The sequence below is a fragment of the Phyllostomus hastatus genome, unplaced genomic scaffold, assembly GCF_019186645.2.
Source record: "Phyllostomus hastatus isolate PE091 unplaced genomic scaffold, TTU_PhHast_1.1 phas_scaffold_39, whole genome shotgun sequence".
Taxonomy (NCBI): Eukaryota; Metazoa; Chordata; class Mammalia; order Chiroptera; family Phyllostomidae; genus Phyllostomus; species Phyllostomus hastatus.
The window spans coordinates 25,248,144-25,269,583 of record NW_025334028.1 but is presented as its reverse complement, the minus strand read 5'-3'; the positions used below and the strand labels follow the sequence as shown (position 1 = coordinate 25,269,583).

General features: G+C 39.7%; 1 protein-coding gene across 1 annotated transcript in view; it reads left to right on the top strand.

The window, feature by feature from the left end:
- MANBA (mannosidase beta) overlaps positions 1-21,440 on the top strand; it is a 114,993-nt gene that overhangs the window by 27,086 nt on the left and 66,467 nt on the right. The window contains exons 6-7 of the mRNA XM_045820423.1: positions 8,319-8,494; positions 9,387-9,497. Coding sequence (XP_045676379.1) covers positions 8,319-8,494; positions 9,387-9,497 — 287 coding nt within the window. The remainder of the gene's footprint in view (positions 1-8,318; positions 8,495-9,386; positions 9,498-21,440) is intronic.

Sequence of the window (21,440 nt, the reverse complement as noted above, 5' to 3'; positions counted from 1 at the left end):
AAATGACCAATCATAATTTCCCAATATAATTGTGTATAGTATGACAGAAAAAGACTGTTAGACTTTTAAGAAATTAACTTGAAATTCCTGTGAATAAATTTATTTATATACACATACACACACACATATATATAAAGTAAATTGTATATATAAAAATATTTTTTCTGTATCTCAGTCCTAATAAGAGTTGTTGCTAAATTTCAGCACTTTTCAATATCCTGTGATCATTTGTTTGGTTTGTTCTAACCTCAGCTTCCTAAATGATTTTTACATCTCCTTAATGTTTAAAATAATGAAAACACATTTATGTTTGAAAAAAATGCTGAAGTCAAAGGAAAACAAAAATTTCTTCCATTATCTCTTAGTCTCTTGTCATTTTTCTAGGTATCAAAGCACACCAATGCATTGGTGAGACTTTCTTTGAACCCCCATGAGAAAATATTTATTTGAATGATTCATCCTTATCCCTAAAGTGTTCTAGTCAGGTTTTAAATAGCAATAGCTATTTTAGGGCACCCATATTTTCAGTATTTCAAACAGTGAAAGGTTGACCCTGGTATTGAAAAGGGAAGCTCAGATGCTTGTTACCAGATGTGGAAACCCAGCAAGATTCTGCTGTTCTTTTCCCTTGGGGAGGGAGTGGAAGACTGACCCCATGTGCGGGGGGAGGGGAGAGGAAGGTCTGGGCTGGACTTGGGTTTCCAAGGTGTGATGGAAGGGGAGATGGGGAGAAGACAACTGGTGTGTGTAGGAGTGGGGGTGCCCCAGTTCCAGAGATTTGGACTTTTACAAGCAAATAATCTGGCCCAAAATGTAGGCCCTGTGTGGCAGTGGGGGTGGTGGTGGAGGAGTTGGGTAGAGGGGTGTGTGGGGGTGGCATGGGTTCATTTATTGATTATTTTCTTTATGCTAGGTCTTTCATATTTGTAATCTGATGTGAATGGTTCACATTAGGCCCTAAAATTAGTTAGGGAGGGATGAGTGTCTAGTTTCTTAAGCTTTCCATAAGGTTACATCAACAGATTAAGTCTAAATATATAATAAGTATGTTCTGCTGAATCCTACATTGTTTAATCTTTTGTTACCAGAGTTATAGAAAAGAGAGTGTAGAGATAGATGTTTTTCTGCATGCGACTCCTCCTCTTGAGCTGAGGTGAGCTGTGGGTCTTGAAGTTGTGTTCCGAGCATCTCACAGGTGCTGCCTTCCCCCATCCTCTTCAAGTTAACTTGCTGCCTCCACCTAGAGCACCTCCCCTCCTCCCTTCTCCAAGACTCAGAGCTGGAGGAGTGAGTTTAGCTCTCAGCTCCACCCTGGCCCGTCCAGTAGAAGCCTCTGTTGAAGGTCAGTGCTGCCCTTTGCTTACAGCTTAATACACTAGAGCAAAGACATATGTCAGTCTTGCTTAGTGCCTTGCTTGATGCATTTATTTTCTTTCTTGCATTCATTTTGAACCACTTCCATTTATCATTGAATTATTTGCTAATGAAAATGGCAGTATTCACCTCTGAAAATATCTTTATGGGTAGCTAGATTGCTTGAATAATTTCTCCTCTGATTAGCTCCCTTGTGGCATAAATAGGTTTTCCCCCCTCTGGAATTTACCACTTTATCCTTGTTTTGGGGGGAGGGTATTTGCATCTGTTTTGCCTGGATTTCATCTTTGAGGATTTTGTCCTGCTGAGTAGGCAAGGAGATCTTTACTGCTTAGTGAAGAAGGGGAAAACAGCTGTTGTGACTAACTGTGAACCTGCCTTTCAGGCTAATGCAAGCTGTTCGCTCTTTGAAAAGCAGCTGCTGAAGTCTGCTATAATTCCAGCAGGGGCACAGGAAAATCTCCTGCGTTTGAATTTAAACGTTCTGTGGATTGGTCATTTCAGGTTGTTGTCATTACTGTGTCTTCCAATGTGCAGGACTACCTTTTCACTGTAGCTTTTCATCCTCTGTTAACGATGCAAGAAGAGAGCAGGCAAGAGGAAGAGCTATGAGCAGCTCAGCAGGGCGAAGCTAATCAAGGCAGCTGTCTCTGAATAGCTCCCCCCCACACACACCCCTCAAGAAGATAGATGAAGCATCTTTTTTATCTTACATAAGCAACCTACCAATGTTTGCAGATCTGTCCCAGGCTGACCTTAATGTTCTTCCATTTCTCTGCCAGTTCTTAACCCCCAGATGCCATTTGGATTCTTAACTGTGACCTCTGAGTGCATTTTGTTTCTCTAAGTAGATTTAACATCTTTGCTTTTTTGAGTTGGGGTGTAACTTATAGTGTTTGTCAAGGCTTACAGAAAGTAATTATTCAAGAAATATATTTTCAGTGTTTGACAGAAATTCTTGCATAACTGTTGCCATGACCTCTACAGGTAGCTTAGGTTACAAAGATGGTATTTTGACAAACGGGGGGAACTATGGCACCATGTAATTATGCACGTAGTGGAGGGTGAGACACATCCTCTTTTGTAGATTTCCGTGTTCTTTCTTTTTTTACGAAGAGGCTAACATTTTATTGTTACAATCCCCCCAAATGCTTTGTTTCCCATTGCATATATTTGACACTTGGATTTAGACTCTGAAAGGCAAAAAGTACTTTTGCTTTTGTATTTTCTCATTGTTCTTGTACAAGTTTCAATCAGTATGTGTGCCCGCTAGTGTCTTCTTTTTGGTAGGCACCTCTGAGAGAGGTGCAGGGAAGGTAGAGAACACCGGAGTCAGGAAGCTGGGGTCCTCATCCTTTCCACTGGCTTGGAGGCTTTGGAACTAGATCCTGCAGTGAGGCCTCAGCAAGCTCATCTGCAAAGTGACTAGGAGACTGCTAAGTTGCCTCTGCCTCTGACATCCCATGGGTCTCTCCCTGTGCTTGTGTAGCACAGCAGGCATTATGGTGTACTGAGGGCCTACGTGCGGAAGAACCCACTTTTTCTTGAAGCTAGGTATATGAGTGCAGGAAGACGGTGATACTTAAGGCTTAAGTTCCATCAGTTCTGCAATTGCCATTAGTTAAGGGGCACACTTGAATTAATGTAACTCAGCCATCTTCTGATTTTTCTATTTCTATGTCTTCTTATACTTTTGTTTTTCCTCTTAGACAACTGAATCAAGCTGTGTTTTCTTCCTGGACACATCTTGACAAAGAAGTAGTCTGTATGGGAATATAAAAGGAGCTGGCATGTTTTGGAGGATTTTAAAGGTTAATATGTTGGCCACACGTCCACAAACTGGAGCCGACTTGGAGAATGTTTGTGTGGAGAAGCAGCACACGGTAATCTGGGCTGTGTAGCTGTTTATTCTCCCCATAAATTCCCATCCAAGCCAGACTCGTGGTGGCTGGTGTATTTGCTATTGTTTTATTTTTAAAGAAACCTCACTGAATCAGATTTGGAAAAACCTGAAAATGAGTCAGTGGCAGAAGCACATTATCTGCCATCCCCTGGTTGCCGCCTGGTTGGTTGAGATTATATGGAACAAATGTCGCCTGTAGTCTCTTGTGCAGGGAGCAGGACAGTAGCTAGGACATCACAGAGGCTTCCGGCCAGGGAGACCTCAAGTTGTAGAGAGCGCAGGTCAGCCTGGCCTGTCTACCCTCTTTTGATACAGAGTTCCCGTCCTGCCTGGGCCCAGAGATGATTAGTCAGGGTAAGGAGAAGATGTAAAACTTGGTGTAGTTGGGAGGGAGTCGTGGGAGGGAATTTTGAGTCATTTAAGAATCTCTTTTTTTCCTCTTCCCCTTCTCAGTATCCTGTTGATTTTTGAGATGATCTTCCATTCCACTTCCGGAGAGCTGGGTGGGGTGGGGCAGGGCGGGGGTGGGATGGGGAGAGGTATTCTCTAGGAGAGATAAGATAGGGAGTTGTGTTCTAGAAATGGGTCTTAATTTATGAGGGTGCTCTTCCTAACTAGGAAATAGGATTGTATATTTTAAAATTAGCAAGTGAAAAGAAGTAAACAGGTAATACCAGGAAAATTGTTGATTATTGAAGACTCTAAATATGTTTTGTGAACCTAAACTATTGAAGACTTAAATTCTCCATGGCTTCTGGAAGAAATGGTTGAACTCTTTTTGGCAGAAGTGGAAAGGGTAAAATACGCTGGTATAGGTAATCGGGTGATGGCCCAATAGGCTTGTGAGTCTTCGTATTGTGTTTTAATTCCACAGCCTTATTTTATCCATTTATTGGCACAGAAGGGAGTTAACAGAATAAGCTCCAGAGGAGTGCCAATTTGCTTTAGAACATTCCATGTTAGGAGCAATAGAAACTGGGGAATTTGGCCAGCCCTTTGGGAATTGCACTGTTTGTCCAGAGGCCCTTATAGGCAGCAAATTCCATCTGCTGAAGAAGTGATAGGCCGTGGCAAAGGAACTGGCTTGAACTTGGTGGTTATTGGTTGCTAGGAGGTGCCTAGAGGGCAGAACTTACATGTTTAGGTGGAAATTAAAGAAAAGTGGATTTCAAATCAGTGTAAAGAATACCTTGACAATAGTCAAAGCTAGCAAAAAAGGGAAGCCTATTTTGTGAAGGCAGACGTTTTTGTCACAGATATTAAAGAAAGATTAGAATGATCATTTGGGAGGAATATTCGAGCGTGGGGATCAGCAAACTTTTTCTGTAAAGGGTCAGGTAGTAAATATTTACGGCTCTTAGGGTTCCATGGCCTTTGTTGCAACTGCTCAACTCTGCTGGGGGTGTGCAAATGCCACCGAAGACAACATGTTAACAAAAGAGCATGGCTGTTGTCTCAGCTCACTTGGGTGGCTGTAACAAAGTACCATGGACTGGGGGATTTCAGCAACAGAAATTGAATTGAAGCTGGGAGTCCAAGGTCAAGGTGCTGACTGATTCTGTTTGTGGTGAGGGCTGTCTTCCTGGCTTGCCCATGGCTACCCTTCTCTCTATGTCCTCACATATGGAGTAGGTGTGGGGCAGATGGGGAGAGAAAGATAGAAAGAAAGAAAGAAGGAAGGAAAGAAAGAAAGAAAGAGAGAGAGAGAGAGAAAGAAAGAAAGAAAGAAAGAAAGGAAGGAAGGAAGGAAGGAAGGAAGGAAGGAAGGAAGGAAGGAAGGAAGGAAGGAAGGAAGGAAGGAAAGAAAGGAAAGAGAAAGAAAGGAAGAGGGAGGAAGTTCTCTTCCTCTTCTTTAAGGCCACAGTCCTGTCAGATTAGGGCCCTATCCTGATGACCTTATCAAATTTAACTACCTCCCAAAAACCCTGTCTCCAGATATAATCACATTGAGGGGTTAAGGCGTCAACGTACTATTTTTTTGGAGGGTAGGGGAACATGATTCAGTGTTTCAATAAAACTTTATTTATGAAACAAAAGGTGCGTCAGATTTGGCCCAAGGACCATAGTTTGTCAGCCTGTGGTCTAGGGGAAACCAACACTCATGGTAAAGTAGACTATGTGATCTGTCAGCATACTTCTCATTCAAGTTTTATGAATCTGTGCTACTGCAGTTAAAGACTTAGCCACAGGATGTATTTGATGCATAGCATAGCTTGATATCATTAAAACAAATGGTTCCCTATGTAGTAAGACTCCTTCCCCACTATAAAAGTCCTGAGCACCTTTGAGACATGGTTTAAGGGAAATTATTTGGATAAGATTGGCATAACTCTGAGGCTAAGTGTACAGTGTCTGTTTCAGACTGTCTTGGTTCATATCCAAGCTCTTGGGCAAGCTACTTAACGTCTCTCTGCCTCAGTTTTCTCATCTATATAATGGTGATAATAGTAGAATTTACCTTATAGCTATGTTGGATGCTTAAATAAGTTAATACATGTTGAGAGCATGAAACAACGCTTGGCTCATAGTAAGTTCTTGGCAAATGTGATCTGTTATTCTTTCTTAAAATAAGGGAAGCCAGAGGAATTATGATAGGCATCTAAAGGTTATGTAACTGTCAAAGATTTAGGGATATTTTAGAAAACAAACAACTTTGGATTAGAGTGTGTGCTTCTGTTTAAAAAACAAATACAAATGCCATAAAAGGAAAACTGAGAGACTTGGTATATACTGAATAGGAGAAAAGCATCTTTTTTTTTTTTTAAGATTTTATTTATTTATTTTAGAGAGGGAATGGAGGGAGATAGAGCGATAGAGAGAAACATCAATGTGCGGTTGCTGGGGGTCATGGCCTGCAACCCAGGCATGTACCCTGACTGGGAATCGAACCTGTGACACTTTGGTTCACAGCCTGCACTCAATCCACTGAGCTACGCCAGCCAGGGCTCAAGAAAAGTGTCTTTAACTGAAAGTGTCTTGATATATTTTTCTGTGTCTTGGAAAAATGTAGAGAGTATGGGTGGGTAAACTGAAAAATTGTCTGGATCAGAAGAAACCTAATTCAGGACTCATTGACTTATGTTCCTGAGAATGAAGCAATTAATAAATAAAAATAGTCCTTAAGTCCAGGATTAGGTTTTCTTCAGTGTGCATCAAATCCATCTACACTTTTGGCTGATATAAGATGCAAGTGATGAGATGTGGAGTGATCTTCTTAGAACAGGTCTGGTGCAGTTCTACATTCAGAAGGAAGGCCAGTTATAAAGTCTTTGGTCATTGATCCACATACAAACTTGTGATGATGAAATTGGAAAGTTTTCAGTCCCCTCCTTATTTGTAGAGAAGGGTCCATAAGGTATTTGTTAGCCAATAACCTTCTCCCATCTCTTCTTCAGGAGAAAAAACAGAAGCCACTTAATAGGCACTCCCTCAATTTCTTGCCAGAGTAATAAAAACTGTGGTGCACCAGCACCCCCTTTTGTGTGCCATTAAAGAATGAGAGTGGTCACTGGCGGCTGTGACACCCTGCCCATCCAGACTTTTTGAGTATGTTACTACTGGTTTCTCCTGTGTAGCCTAAAAAAAAAAACCAAAAACAAAACCATTGGTCTGCTTTTCTACCTTGCTCTTGCCCAAAGCCTGCTTTGCCATAGTGTCTGTTTAAAAACCCAAATTCAAACACAAATCCAATCCTGGAGATATTAAACAAATTAATATTAATTTACATTGGTAAATTGAATGGATGATGGAGGAAGGGATTATATTGTACATACATAATTTTAAATGCTACTTCAAAACCCTCTCGGAACACTCTGCCCCATCCCCAAACTCACTGCCAGAGTCCCATTCTTTAGGCAGCTGTCTTATCTTTCTTTTCTCCCCATAACCTTCCTCTCCAGCCTTGCTCCCGCTTTCTTTTCTTCTCCTCCCCTCCATGTCTGGATTTCCAAGTGACACTTTCCTTCCCTTTTTGCACAGGTAGAAATTTCATTTCTCTCTGCTTCTTCCATTTGCATCCTGGTATACTACTGTGGTGGGACCCCTAGTGATTTTTTAAAAATACAAATCTGATGCTGTTATCCTTTATGATGAAAAACCATCTATGGCTCCCCGTTGATCGAGCGTGAAGTTGCCAGGCTCCTCACATGATCCAGCGTGAGCTGGACCTTGCACACCCCCTCAGTCATGCTGGTCTCCCTCACCACTTCATCATTGCCTATGTTCTTGTTGCTCACTCTTCCTCATGGCCTTTCATACTTCCTTTTGCTGGGCCTAGAGTTCTTGTTGTTTTCCTCTGAATGTAGCTAAAGTAGCCTTCTGGGCTTAGCTAAATACCTCTTATTCATAAAGGCCTTCCCTCACCATCTGAAAGTTAAGGGCTCTTTCCCGTGAATATTTTCTCAGAGTAACCATTTACTCCTTCCATCCTAATACTATTACACTTTTGTACTTGTCTATATCCCATTAGACTTAGTTCATGAGGGTAGGGCCAAGTTCATCCTGGTCAACCATTTCATTCCCATACTTAGCAAAATACACGGCACACGGAAATTTCTTGGTAAATATTTCTTGGATAGATAATCCAAAAATATACTTATATTTTTTTCATGCTTGAGTAATTGAAATACATCTGAGTTTATACCTTATTATATGGCTTAAAATCCTTAGTGTTTTTTACTTTACTTTATAAAAAGGAATAAGCATTTATCAATTTTGGAAAATTTATGCTGCCTTTTTACTTATAATTTTGTATTTGCACCCTATTTATAAAGTTTTTATGGCTTGTGATTGTAATATTTTTTAGAGCAGAGTATGGGGAAAAGGCATACTTTTAATTATTCTTCTCCAGGATAAAGGATTAAACTAAAGATTAAAAGAGAATTTCCACTGAACCTTTTATCATGGCAGCATTTGTGGAGAACTTACTAGTGTAGAAGCGGCTTTGGTCGTTTCTTCAGTGAATCCTAAGGAGTTCAGTGAAAATGGTTGGCATATTTTATATATATATATATTTTCTTTTCTTTTTCTCTTTATGCTTTAGATAACCATGCTCAGGGGTGGAATCTTGAAATAGAGTCTTCTTTTGATGTTGTCAGCTCAAAGCCAGTCTCTGGTCAAGTGATCGTAGAAATCCCTAAATTGCAAACACAGCAGACATACAGCATTGAACTTCAGCCTGGGGAAAGGATTGTTAAGCTCTTTGTGAAAATTAACAAGGTGAGTGATGATACCTCCTGAGAAGTGTGAGATGAAAAGCGATATTGTTCAAAAGAAATGGTTAGAAAGAAGAGTCTGAGTCTGAAAGAAAAATGTACTTTTTCCATTTTTGCCTTCACTTTTAGCCTCTCATATCTTTTTGTGTGTGAGTGTGAATTAAGGAATGATTTTCCCAGATCTTAAGATTTAGAAAATGGAATATATGTGTTAAATTTGGCATCCTTTTCTTTCAAGAACCAGATGTGTTATATTTTAATTTTCTGCAGTATTTGCAGTATTCTAAATCCAAAATACATTCTAAGCATTATATTTAAATACAGTGATTATTTTTGGTACTTATAAATTAGTTTGAATATTGATGTTTATTCTACACACAGAATTCTGATTCCATAATCTTTCATGAGTAGAAGCAGGCTAGATTTTACCTTTTCTTTTTCCTTTTTAAAATTTTTCTAATTGATAGTTTTGAATGGAAAAGAATGGAGCGAATCAACATTCAGCAACTGTTCAGATAAAGTAAGAACTTAAAACAGTTTCCTGTTCTGAGCTTAAAAGAAGAGTTAACCTCAAAACCCAGTTCTAAATGTTAAGCATGTAGAACAAATGTTAGCTTGAGTGATAGAAATGAGAAGAATTGTTTTTCTGAACATCCATGTTATTTTGTTTTTTCCTTTCCCTTTTGGTAAATTAATCCATGAGAAACTCCTAGCATGATGACTTTTAAATATTATCTATAGAGTGGTATAATTTGGCATACTATGGAGAAAGGGATTTATATTGTTTAAAAATCTAGAATTTCTCTGAGAAATTAATATAGTGCTCTGAGTCAGTATATTATTTTGCTATAATATGCCACAGATTACTTAGAATGACTTTTATTATTTCTCAAAAGAATATTACTGTGGAAAGTTGGTGGCCTCATGGACATGGAAGCCAGACTGGGTACAACATGACAGTTCTTTTTAAACTGAATAAAGGCTTAAACATTAAAAAATCAGCTAAGGTAAGCAAATACTTTAAAATATTTTGTGGAAAAGGTTTATTTGTTGTTAAAATAAAAATGCAGATCCTTGGCCTGAAAAAAAGAAACCAGCAAGACTCCTGTAACCTCACCACTCAGAGGTAATCACTAGTAACAGTTAGAGGCTGTTACTAAGTGTGTGTGATTGTGTGTGTGTGTGTGTGTACCAGTAAGTGCTCACTAACATCTTCAATAGGTTATGTGACTTAACTGAAATGATGTATAATCAATCCAGTTTTACAAAAGGCTGATTGATAAAAGTAAGAGTTAAGTGCTTATGGCATCTCATCAAGTGTTATAGATAGTGAAATAATGTGGAACAAAATGAAGTTACTTGAGGTCTTGCTATATTTATATTTTTATTTTTCTTCTTTTTAAATTATACGTTATTTTTTCCATCCCAATTTAGCCCCCGATACACTCTTCTACCTCCACCACTCCACTATTTTTATATTTTTTAATGGATCAGAGTTTACATATTTTTTGTTTTTTTAATATAATTTAATTATAAATTTATATAATTTAATTAAAGAAATAAAACATTTTTCAATTACACATAACAATATTGCATTAGTTTCAGGTGTACAATATTGTGAATAGACACTTAAATAACTTATAAAGTGATCACCTTGATAAATCTAGTATTATTATTTTATTTATAAATACTTTTCTACCGTGTTTTTAAATTCTACTTTATATCAAAGTAATACATATGTATAATTTTACTCCATTTTATTTTTTATTGATTATGCTATTACAGTTGTTCCAATTTTCCTCCTTTGCCCCCATCCACCCAGCACCCCCCACCAGCTCAGGTACTCCTTACACCATTGTTCATGTCCATGAGTCAGGCATTATAGGTTCTTTGGCTACTCCATTTCCTATATTTGCTCTTAACATCTCCCTGCCTGTTCTGTAGTACTCCTTAATCCCTTCACCTTTTCCCCCATTGCCACAGACCTCCCTCCCCATAGTCCACCATCACAGTGTTCTCTGTATCTATGGTGATGTTTTTGTTCTGCTTGTTTGCCTAGTTTGTTTTTTAGATTTAATTGTTGATAGTTATGTATTTATTGCTATTTTAATGTTTGTAGTTTTGATTTCCTTTTTAAATAAGCCCTCTTAGCATTTCATATAATAAGAGTGTGGTAATGATGAACTCCATTAGCTTTACCTTGTCTGGGAAGAGCTTTATCTGCCCTTTGATTCTAAATGATAGCTTTGCTGGATAGAGTAATCTTGGATGCAGGTCCTTGCTTTTCATCACTTTGAATACTTCTTGCCAGTCCCTTCTTGCCTGCAGTTTTTTTGAGAAATCAGCTGACAGTCTTATAGGAGTTCCTTGGAAGGTAACCAATTGGTTTTTTCTTGCTGCTTTTAAGATTCTCTGTCTTTAACCTTTGCCATTTTAATTATGATGTGTCTTGGAGTGGGCCTCTTTGCATCCATCTTGTTTGGGGCTCTCTGTGTTTCCTGGACTGGTATCTCTTTCTTCCACCAAATTAGGGAAGTTTTCTTTCATTTTTTCAAATAGGTTTCCCATTTCTTGCTCTTTCTCTTCTCCTTCTGGCACCTATATGATGCAAATATTGGGACATTTGAAGTTGTCCCAGAGGCCGCTTGTACTATCCTCAATTTTTTGGATTCTTTTTTCTTTCTGTTCTAATAAGATGTCTTTTTTTTTTTCTTATTTTCCAAATAATTGATTTGATTGTTGGCTTCATCTACTTCACTGTTGATTCCCTGTGAACTGTCCTTTATTTTTATTAGTGTACCTTTCATTTCTGCCTGGGTCTTTTTTATGCTTTTCAAGTGCCCACTGAGTTCCTTGAGCATCCTTATAACCAGTATTTTGAACTCTCCATCTGATAGATTTTTATCTCCATTCTGTTTAGTTATTTGTCTGGAGTTTTTTTGGTAGTTATTTGGGCCATGTTTCTTTGTTTCCTCATTATGAAGGCCTCCCTGTGTTTATTTCTATGTATTAGGTAGAGCTGCTTTGACTCCGCATCTTGGTAGTGTGGTCTAATTTAGTAGGTGTCCTATAGGGTCCACTGGCACAGCTTCCCCTCTGTCTCATGCTGTGTATTTGAGGTGTGCCCTTCATTTGGGCTGAGTACTCCCTCCTCTTGTAGATGAGCCTTGATTGCTGTCAGCAGGTCAATGGGAGGGATTTATCCAGTCCAGACAGTTGCTAGGACTGGCTAGCAACCAATCTCCTTCCGTGGCTTATGGAAGTGGTTGGGTGGTGCTCCAACATGCTCTGTAACTGTTTGCTGGGTGTGTAGGCTCTGGAGTTTCCCAGGTGGTGCAGGCCAAGGTCAGCCTCCACCTGTGTTCTGTCTAGGGCCCTTTGGTATAAGCTATAAAGTGATCTGTAGATGGCTGTTGCTCATGCAGGGCCTGGGGACACTCAGCAAGAGGTACAGGGACTGCGCTCAGCTGTTGCTTGTTTGAGTGGATTTAGGAAGGTCAAAGCCTGTGGCTAGCCCAGCCCTTCTTATGGAAAAGCTACTGTTACCAGCTTGGGTGGGTCCATAAGTCAGATGAGGTGGACCCTTAAGTAATCGTCAGGGTGGGGTTTACTGTGTGAGCCAGGTTGATGGAGGAGATTCAGATATGGTACTGCCACAGCGTGGCTCTGTGTGGGGAAGGGCTCAGACAACATACAGTGGCCTCTGTCTGTAGTTCTGCTTGGGAGGAAACTGTTCCCCAGCTCTCGCCCTGATGCCAGATACTTCAGTTCCTCCCCAGTTCCCACTGGTGCTCTTTAAGGTGCTACTCTGGTGCTGGAACCCAGAGGGAGTGAGTCTGAATAAGTCTGTTTGCGGAGCGAGGCCCTTTAACAGGAGAGGCCTGAGAATCCTGAAGTTTCTTCTGGTGACCCAACCCTTTCTCCATGTGTGTAATTTGAAAGCCCAAATATTCCTAAAAGTCTTATATAAAAAATAAGATCCCTTGCCCAGCCTTTCCTATTCCTGCTCCTCAGAAACACTACTTTTTAACTTTTACTTATTTCTCTTGCTGTTTATCTTTATTTTCCCAAATAACATGCTTCTGTGGGTGTTTTCTAATTTTTCTGTTTTTATGTTATCATTTGACTTCTAACCTAGCGGAGGGGGATATAGCTCTCTCACATGAATCCCTCTGCCCTCCCAATGTAGTCAGTGGCCATGCTTGTTAACTCAGTATTCAGTGTTTACATGATTATATTATGAAAATAGGGTTCAAAGCTGAACCTCATCACGTACTAAAATTGTATTTCCTTTTTTGTGCAGCTTTCTGTTTTCCTTAGAGTTAATAATTGCCTCATGTTCCTTTGTTTTCTATTTACTTTCCTCTACATCATATACAAACACTCTGATGTACTTGAAATATGCTTTAAATATAGTCATAGTCATTAGGTAATCTATCATACATTGTTAATTGTTATTGTTATTATTCTTTTAACTTTTATTATTTCTTGAAACTCTCCCAGGGCCATTTTCTCACTTCTCTGATCTTGTTTGTTTGCTCTCTGGGCCTTCTGTTAATACCTAACTGTTGGCCTGGAACTTTTAAAAATTTTTATTAGGAATTACCTTCATCTGTCTTCTAGGAATTTTAGGCATTTCCCTCACCTTCCTCCTGGATTAGACATGGAACCCTATTTTGTTAAACCCATGTTTCTCATTTTCCTTCTTGATGTTACACTTTTGGTGAAACACATTTTTCATTAAAATCCTGAGGATGGGCATGTGAAAAATGACATTTTGAAAACTTGTAAATATGCAAATATATAAAGCTTATCTTCACAGTTACTTGATAATTGGCCGTGTTTAGAAGTCTAGGTTGGAATTCATTTTCCTTCAGAATTTTGAAGTCTTTTATTTTCAATGTTAATATTTTTGTTTTGAAATACACTTACGTTCTAATTTCTGCTTTCTTGTATGGAACTGTTTTTGTTTGTTTCTGGAAACTTTTAGGGTTTCTTTATCTCTGATATGTAAAATTTGAAACTTTGAAAATGAGTAGATTTTTGTTGTTGTGCTAGTCATCTTGTGAGCTCTTCTGATGTAGAAACTCAATCTGGAAATTTTCTTGTATTTTTTAAAATAATTTTTCATTTATTATCTTTTTTATTTGTTTTTCTGGCACAACTATTAACCAGATATTGGACCTCCTGGACGGAGCAATACTCTTAGGTTTTTCTTTTCTATATTTCATCTTATTTTTTATTCTATCCTCTGAGAGATTTACTTGGTTTTATATTCAGTTTTTAAAACTAGGTATTTTATTTTGTCCTTTAAAATTTTTCTAAAAACTTTTAAATTTTATTTTAGAAATTATATCATATTTGTATTTTATAGTTCTATCTTCCCATTTTTCTTAGAATGTTAGTTATTATGATAAGTATTTTCTTTGCATTGTTTTTGTTGTCCACATTCCTTTATTTCTTCTCCTTGTTTTGGTCTCTGTTTCTTCATTAGAGACTTTCCTTGAATGTCTGTTTACCTTGGTGTCCATTCATGCTGAAGATTAAGGTACAGACATGCAGATGAGAAGCCTCATATGAGATTCCAAGTTTGGAATTCAGGTGGAAACCAACACTGTCATGGGGTGATGCCCACCTGTCAGTCGCTATAGATTTTGTGTGCGTGCATATGCGTGTGGTGTGCATGTGCGTATTTGTTTAGCCTTGCCAGTGAGGACATTCTCCAGTCTCTTGCTTGGAGAGTATAAGACTGGTCGTTACCATTCTGGGAGTCCAGTGAAAGCAGGCATTAAAGTTCTCACCAATGAGGATAGAATTTCCTCAGTCCGCCCCCCCACGCCCCCCATAGTTGGCTTTGTATCCTTGGCTTCTCTGATTGGGAAGGGCAAAATGATAGGCAAGCTTCAGAATCCCTTCTTCCAAACAATGTACTTGACTTGTGCTTTTAGAATAAAACATTTTGTAGGCCATTATGCATAAAACTGCCTCTCTGTGTCTCTTTAAAAATTGTAAAATTGAGTGAGCCAGGATTGGAGCTGAAGCTGCCCAGAGAGGACAGTGGGGAAAAGCAGCGCGTGCCCTCCAGAGTACCTGTAGAGAAGGGCCAGACTCCCCCCCCCAGCTGCCATCCATCAGGACAGTGTTTTTAAAAAATACAGTAAAAATGTTTCCCCTGAAGCCACAACCACCTGTTGTGCCTCTAACTCCACAAATAAGCCATATGGTAACCTCAGCTAGAGGATAGTGAAAGGAAAAATATGACTTTAGTCTAAAGAAATTCCTAGCTCCTGCCCAGTTTGGGATACAGCACTAAGGATTGGGAAGAACAACACTTGGGTATTTAGCAGTTGTAGGGTTACCTCTTCAGTCCTTCACATACCATTTCCTTATGTGTAACATTGGACTGTAATGATGAGGTAACTTGGATCTGGCTTATAATTGTGTATAATAATTAGTGGTGGTGTTAGTCTCCTTCATGGATTTCCTCCTTCCTCGGACATCAACCTTTGGTGTTTGTAGTTGGCTGGGTTGTACTCTGGGGTCCCCACTCATGTTTTGTATTACCTCTCCTGTGGGTCAGACTCCATGCTAAGTTTGGAGGTATACCCTTCAGGGCTTCACTTTCTATTTTTCCTTTTTGAAATCATGCTCTGTTTTCTGGGACATTATGAGTATGTGTGTGTTCATATCATACCCAGGGAGAATATTCTAGAGCTGCCTAAAGGGCCTAAACATTTATTCCAACCCTTTTGACTCTCTCACATGTTGAGTGTTTTGTCTGTTGCCTTCATGAAAGTGTAAAAAATAATGAGTCATTCCAACTTACTACAGAGAAAGAAGGGGAATTTCTATGTTTGTTTGGTTGTTTGTTTGTTTGTGGGAAATAATTCTTTTTTATTCAGGCTCATATGGGTGCAGCATATTAAAATGCCACTCTTTGACCAGGAGGGAAGGAAGATATATTGCCCCAGGCCTCATGTTAGTGCATGTTTGTGAAATGTGCCCCTTGGCTGTGAATCTTGTAGAGTTTCTTATTTGTGAGGCTCACTTATTCACTAAATACTTAGGGAGCTCTCATGTGTTTCAGCCACTTTTCTGGGCTTTGGCGATAGAGCAGTGCATAAGACACTGCTTCCATTTCTCTCTGAGCTCATAATAAAGCTAACCATTTGGGTGGAAATTAAATAATTAAGTGAGTAATTGCAATAAAGTGTGACAAGCACTTTATTCTAGAGAACTATAGAGTACTGTGGAAACATGGAACAGAGACATTCTTGGAAGATTCCCAGAGAAGGTGACATCTGTGTCCTGGGGGGCAGGTAGAATTTGACCAAGCAATGTAGCAAAGTCAGAAGGACAAGAATATATCAAGGCCCAGGGACTCACAGAAGTATTGTTTGTTTGTGGAGGTGAACAAAACGGCACTGCGCCTGTTTGAAAATGATGTTGTTAAGGTAGGCTAGGGCAGGCTCATGCAGGGCCTCGTGAGCCACAGGAAGGAACGAGGCTGTTCTGAGGGCATGGGAATTCCTTGAAGGGTTTTAGGGAGTGAGCAATGATCACACTAGTTTCACAAAGGTTGTGTAGATCAGATGGGAGAAGTGACAGTAGGGGGAGGCCACAAGATGGTGATTGCTTGATCTGTAGGATTGCTGAAGACATGGATTTGGGAGAGATTAGAAGGTAGTACTACCATCAAGCTTGGTGCTGCGGGAATGAGAGAGAGGAGTGAGTTAAGAATGGTTCTTAAATTGCTGGTTTGGGCCCGTGAACAGTTTACAGTCCTGTTCTTTCAGTTAAAGTACCCAGAAAGAAGAGCAGGTTAGAGGAGTGTGATAGAGTGGACATTATTTCTGTGTTAGGTGTGTTTTGTCTGGAGGGACTGAGAGATACTCAAGGAATAATGTTTGATGGGCATTTCATTATATATGTCTGGAGCTGAGACACTACATGTGTTTTAAGGCTATAGATGTATAAGTCAACAGAATATAGATAATTTGTAGCAATGGGAAGCTAACTCAGGGAATCATAATAAGTAATCATGGTAGGAGAAAATAAGCCCATAGAGGAATCTAAGAAGGAACGGCCAATGAGGTAGAAAACCAGTTTGAGTGGGGGAGTCACAGAAGCCAGAAGAAGAGAGTATTTTAAAACAGAGAATGTTCAAAGAGTGTAAAATGGTGTAGGAAGCTCAAGTTAGAAAAAGAATGAGAAAGATCCATTAGATTTGGCAACAGGGAGTTGACTGGTGGGTGACCTTGACAAGAATGGAATCAGCAGAGGGCAGAGGAATGACTGAAGGTGAGGAAGGAGAGACAGTGAGCACAGGCAACTCTTGAAGAATGTTTGATGAGAGCCATACATGAGCCAGGCAGTAATGATGGCTGGTTGGGGTCAGGAGATCTGCTGCACAGAGGGGACTGTGCAAGTGTCCCTAAGTACTAAGAGCCAGCTTTTCATGAATGGAGGAAGGTGGTATACGTATAGAAAGGGAGAATGCTAGAATGGGTTGGAATGTGAGCTAAGAGTGTGAACTCATGATTTTTAGTATATGTAGCTGACATAGAAATAAACAGAGATGTAAATGTATAGCTCTTCCCAGGCCTTCCCAGAGGGCCTGGGAACAGTGGCACTCCAATAGCAGTGATCAGAGATACTGTTCAAATCTTGGCTTTTAAATACCACTCTCTACTAAGAAGGCTCTTAGGGAAATGACTGAGTTGGGGGCTGGAGCCTAGAATATCTTGCTGCCTAGGAAGTTAAGAAGCTACTCAAGAATGATGGACCAGGTCAAGAGGACACAGGGGTCAGTTTAATATGTGTCCAATGGCCAAATCTAAGAGAACTTCAGCATTAAAATAAGGAGTGGTAGTAAAGGATTATAACCCATTTAACATAATAACAGTCCTTGAGTGCACACTGATACAAATACATAAGCAAATGAGAAAAAGGAGTTATTCCTTAAAGTGGAATGCCAACTAATAAATGTAGAAGAAACAATAGAACTAGAATAAAAATCATTTAATAACTACCATAGTTATAAGTAATTCAGGCAAGAAGTATGAGTGGATACTAAAACTGGAGGGTAAAGGGACATGAAATATGGGACATTTATATCGACTAAAGAATCTCCCAACTAATTAATAATTTTATTAATCTCTCAATTAATAAAATATTTATTAATTATCATGGAGAAAAAATACAGTGGAGAAACCCAGCAGACACCTCTTGATTAAGTGATTAAGGTTGTCACCACCAACCAGACAAAGTGAGCTGGTGTCTACCCATCAAGCCGAGATGGGAAGAATCCAGCATCCCTTCTGTGCGCGTCCTGTCAAAGCAGATCACCTGGATCGAATCACGGGGAAGCATCAGACAATCCCAAACTGAGCTCCATTAGCAAAAATCTTCAAATCTATTTCAGTCTCCTGTAATCTTCAAAAATGTCAAGGAAAAACCGAGGAACTGTTCCACATGGAAAAAGGCTGGAGAGATGTAACAGCTGGGTGCAGTACCTGATTTTTTTTTTTTCCGTAAACAATGTCATTGGGCAACTACCAGAACTTGAATGGGATCTCTGTATGATGGGTATTTGGGAATTCTTTGTACTATTGTTGCTTATTTTCTATACATTTGACATTGTTTCAACACATAGGACATCATTAAGAAAATGAAAAGTATACTGCAACAACAATTAAAATAAAAAAAAAACTCTGCCATGGGAAACAATTGTGCTCTGCTTTTGGAAGAGCTCAGCTATGAGGTGGAGCTTCACATAATCAAGATAAAAAAAAAGGGAATGAAAAGTAACACAAAAAAATCCTGTTGGGGAGGGGTCAGCAGACAGGGAAAGACTGACAACAGCTCAAAACTAGAGAGACTGTTGTGAGAATAAGGTTCCCGGTAAGGAAAGGAGGGGGGTGGGTTCACTGGGGATGAGGGGCTCTGCTTTTGTTGTCATAGGGACTAAAGGGTAGAGCCTGTAGAGGGAGGTAATTTTGAAGATCTGTAGCGCCACTTAAGGCGTATTTTCTTTCTGTGGGAACCGAAAACTCTTCTTTCAGTAGAGTTGAAGGATGAAAATATGAACCCGAGAAATTTTAGGGAGTTCTTCTGGTCAGGTCACTTTTTTCTTTCCTGGGAATTAGGATGTAATGCTTCCTGCTGAGAGTAATGGGGTCGGGGGCAAGTTTAGAAATTTGAGGAAAATGAAGCCTTGAGATCGCCACTGTGAGGAAAGTGCTAGAGAGGGCTAAGGCAACACACTAGGGTTGTGAGGCAGCCCTGAGGGCCCAGTGAGACTGAAAACTGTCTCTTTTTCTGAGAGTCAGAATACTTTCACTTTGAAACAGCTGCTGATTTGTGAGTGTGATAGGATGGGCTGGTTTGATGGTGTTTTGCCAGGTGTCGTAGGGATGTGGTTTGGTTTGAAATTGTTTTCTGGGCTTTCTGCCTACCCTGCTTGTATACGTCCTAATTAAATCCCTTGTATGATAAAGGCTTGAGTCCAACGCTGGGTATCTTTCTCTGCTATGGTTTTTGAAACTATCTTCTTATTTCTTAAATGTTATAGGAACAATAATGTTATATTATGTAGGGATTTTAAGGGACTATTTTATTTTGCCTGTTAAAACCTTACTGCAACATTTTAGTCGGCTTTGCATTCTGCTCATTAGAAGGTTCAGAGGAGAGCCATGAAAGTGATTGAAGGAGAGAGGACAAAGGAATAAGATAATAAACTTCAAGGAGAGCTGCGGACATGGTTGCTAGTTCTTTAAGTTGTTATTTATGACCTTTTCCCATTCGTCCGTAGTAGGATAGGCATGGGTGAAGTGGGTCATGTGAGATGGGGGCGACCCCCTGGAGAGGCTGGGAGATGAGGTAGTCGAGGTCCTTTGTACCAGAGGGGGTAACTGAGGCATCTCAGGATTCATTTAAGTGGGAACTTTAAATAGTATTTATGTCCATTTGACTGGGATGGTAGAGGTTGGATCGAATGACCTCTTGCCTCCCCAAAAGAAGACACCAGAATGATGTAAAATTTGGAACTTTTTTGCAAGTTTCAGGAATTGATGTTTGCTTTCGATGTTTAGATAAAAAGTACAGATTAATGCTTGATTTGGTGAGAGAGATAATACCTAAATCACCCTTCCAGGGAATTCAGTCTCTTACCAGTCCTAAATTTCTTAGTGTTTCAGACGATTTCAGATTTGCCCGTGTTTCAGCAAGCAAGAAATTTGACTGATGCTTGCCTTCATTATCTGTGTCTTGGCAGGAGGTTCTTAGTTTTATTTCTTTCCAGACTTTATTTGGTGGGAATGTATCAGACTGGGATTTCTTTTTCTTCTTTATTTGTTGTGAAGTACAACACATATACAGAAAAGTACACAGAGCATAGCAGAAACACTTAATGAATGATCACAAAATGAGCACTGGCCAAGAAAAAGCATACTAGACGAGAACCTCAGTGGCCCCGCTCCTTGTGAGGCTCACCCACGTCTCCTTCCTAAAGACCTGTTCTCCTGACGTCTAACACTATAGCTTGTTTTTGCCTGTTTGTAAACTCTACATACACGGAACTACATAGTATATATTCTTTTGTGTCTGGCTAATTTGACTCAACATTATATTTCTGACTCTTAAATATGCCGTTGTGTATAGCTCTACTGTGTTTATTTACATTGCTGTATAGTATTCCCTCGTATCACACATACTGCTGCTGCAGTTTGGGTGGTTTCCAGTCTTCACTATTCTGAGTAATGTTGCTATGAACATGATTGACGTGGCTGTTGGAGTACATACAGCATTTCTGCTGGAAGTGGATTGTTGGCTCACAGGGTGTGCTTAGGTTCAGCTTCTAGAGAGGATGCTAAACTGCCTTCCACTCAGTGGCAGTATTTTGCCTTTGGTCCACATGCTCACATGCCCAGCACCCACCCAGTGTCGCGTCAGAGGGAACTCTGTTTTCTCATCAGTGCTCCCCGCTTATCTCACCTCCATGGCCCTTTGCATCCTGATGGTTTCATTGTTACCAAGGACTTGGTTTATACAAAAATATTCCTATTTTTAAAATATCTCCTTGAAATCCATTTTGCTTTACTTCTATATCTTTCTTGTTTCTCTCTCATTGAGATTTTAATGTTCCGCTTTCTGAGTATGTCCCAAGACAGGAGCATAGTTGCCTTAGACAAGGCCTTGGGGAAGTGACAGATTGTGGGTGCAGCCCACACAGCAGAGATATACTGGGTCAGAGGAAGGATGCAGGCCTGCAGGGAGGGGAAAGTGCTGGCTGCGTTTCACTGTGAACAGGGAAAAATGTCTTTTTTAAAGATTTTATTTATTTTTAGACAGAAAGGAAGTGGGGGAGAAAGAGGGAAAGAAACATCAATGTGTGGTTGCACTCGTGCGCCCCCTACTGGGGAATCTGGCCCATAACCCAGACATGTGCCCTGACTGGGAATCGAACCCATGATCCTTTGGTTCGCAGCCTGAGCTCAATTCATTGAGCTACACCAGTCAGGGTGGGAAGAATGTCTTGATGACTGAGTTTTTATTTTGTTGTTGAAAGGAGTAACTTTGGGGGAAATAGTTAAAGTATGAGGGGAGGTAATATGAGGAAAATCAACAGGTACTTTAAAAAATTAATTAAAAATAAAAGATAAGTGTTAGGATATAAATTCTGCCAAACAAGTAATTTCAAGAAGAACCTTAGAGTATGAGTCTGGGAAAGTCAGCATTATCAATTTGGGAAACCGAATTGATTTTTAGACAAAAGAGAAAGTTTTGCATATAAGTGGTAGTGGGAAAGTTGCTCTATAAGTGGAATTGTTTAATGACATGTAACTTAGCCTTCATGTGTTGGTGTGCTTTTAAGTTTTCTTCTTGTAATTTACTTTTAGTTTCAGTCCACGGTGGTCAGAAAAGATGCCTGAGATGATTTCAATCTTCTT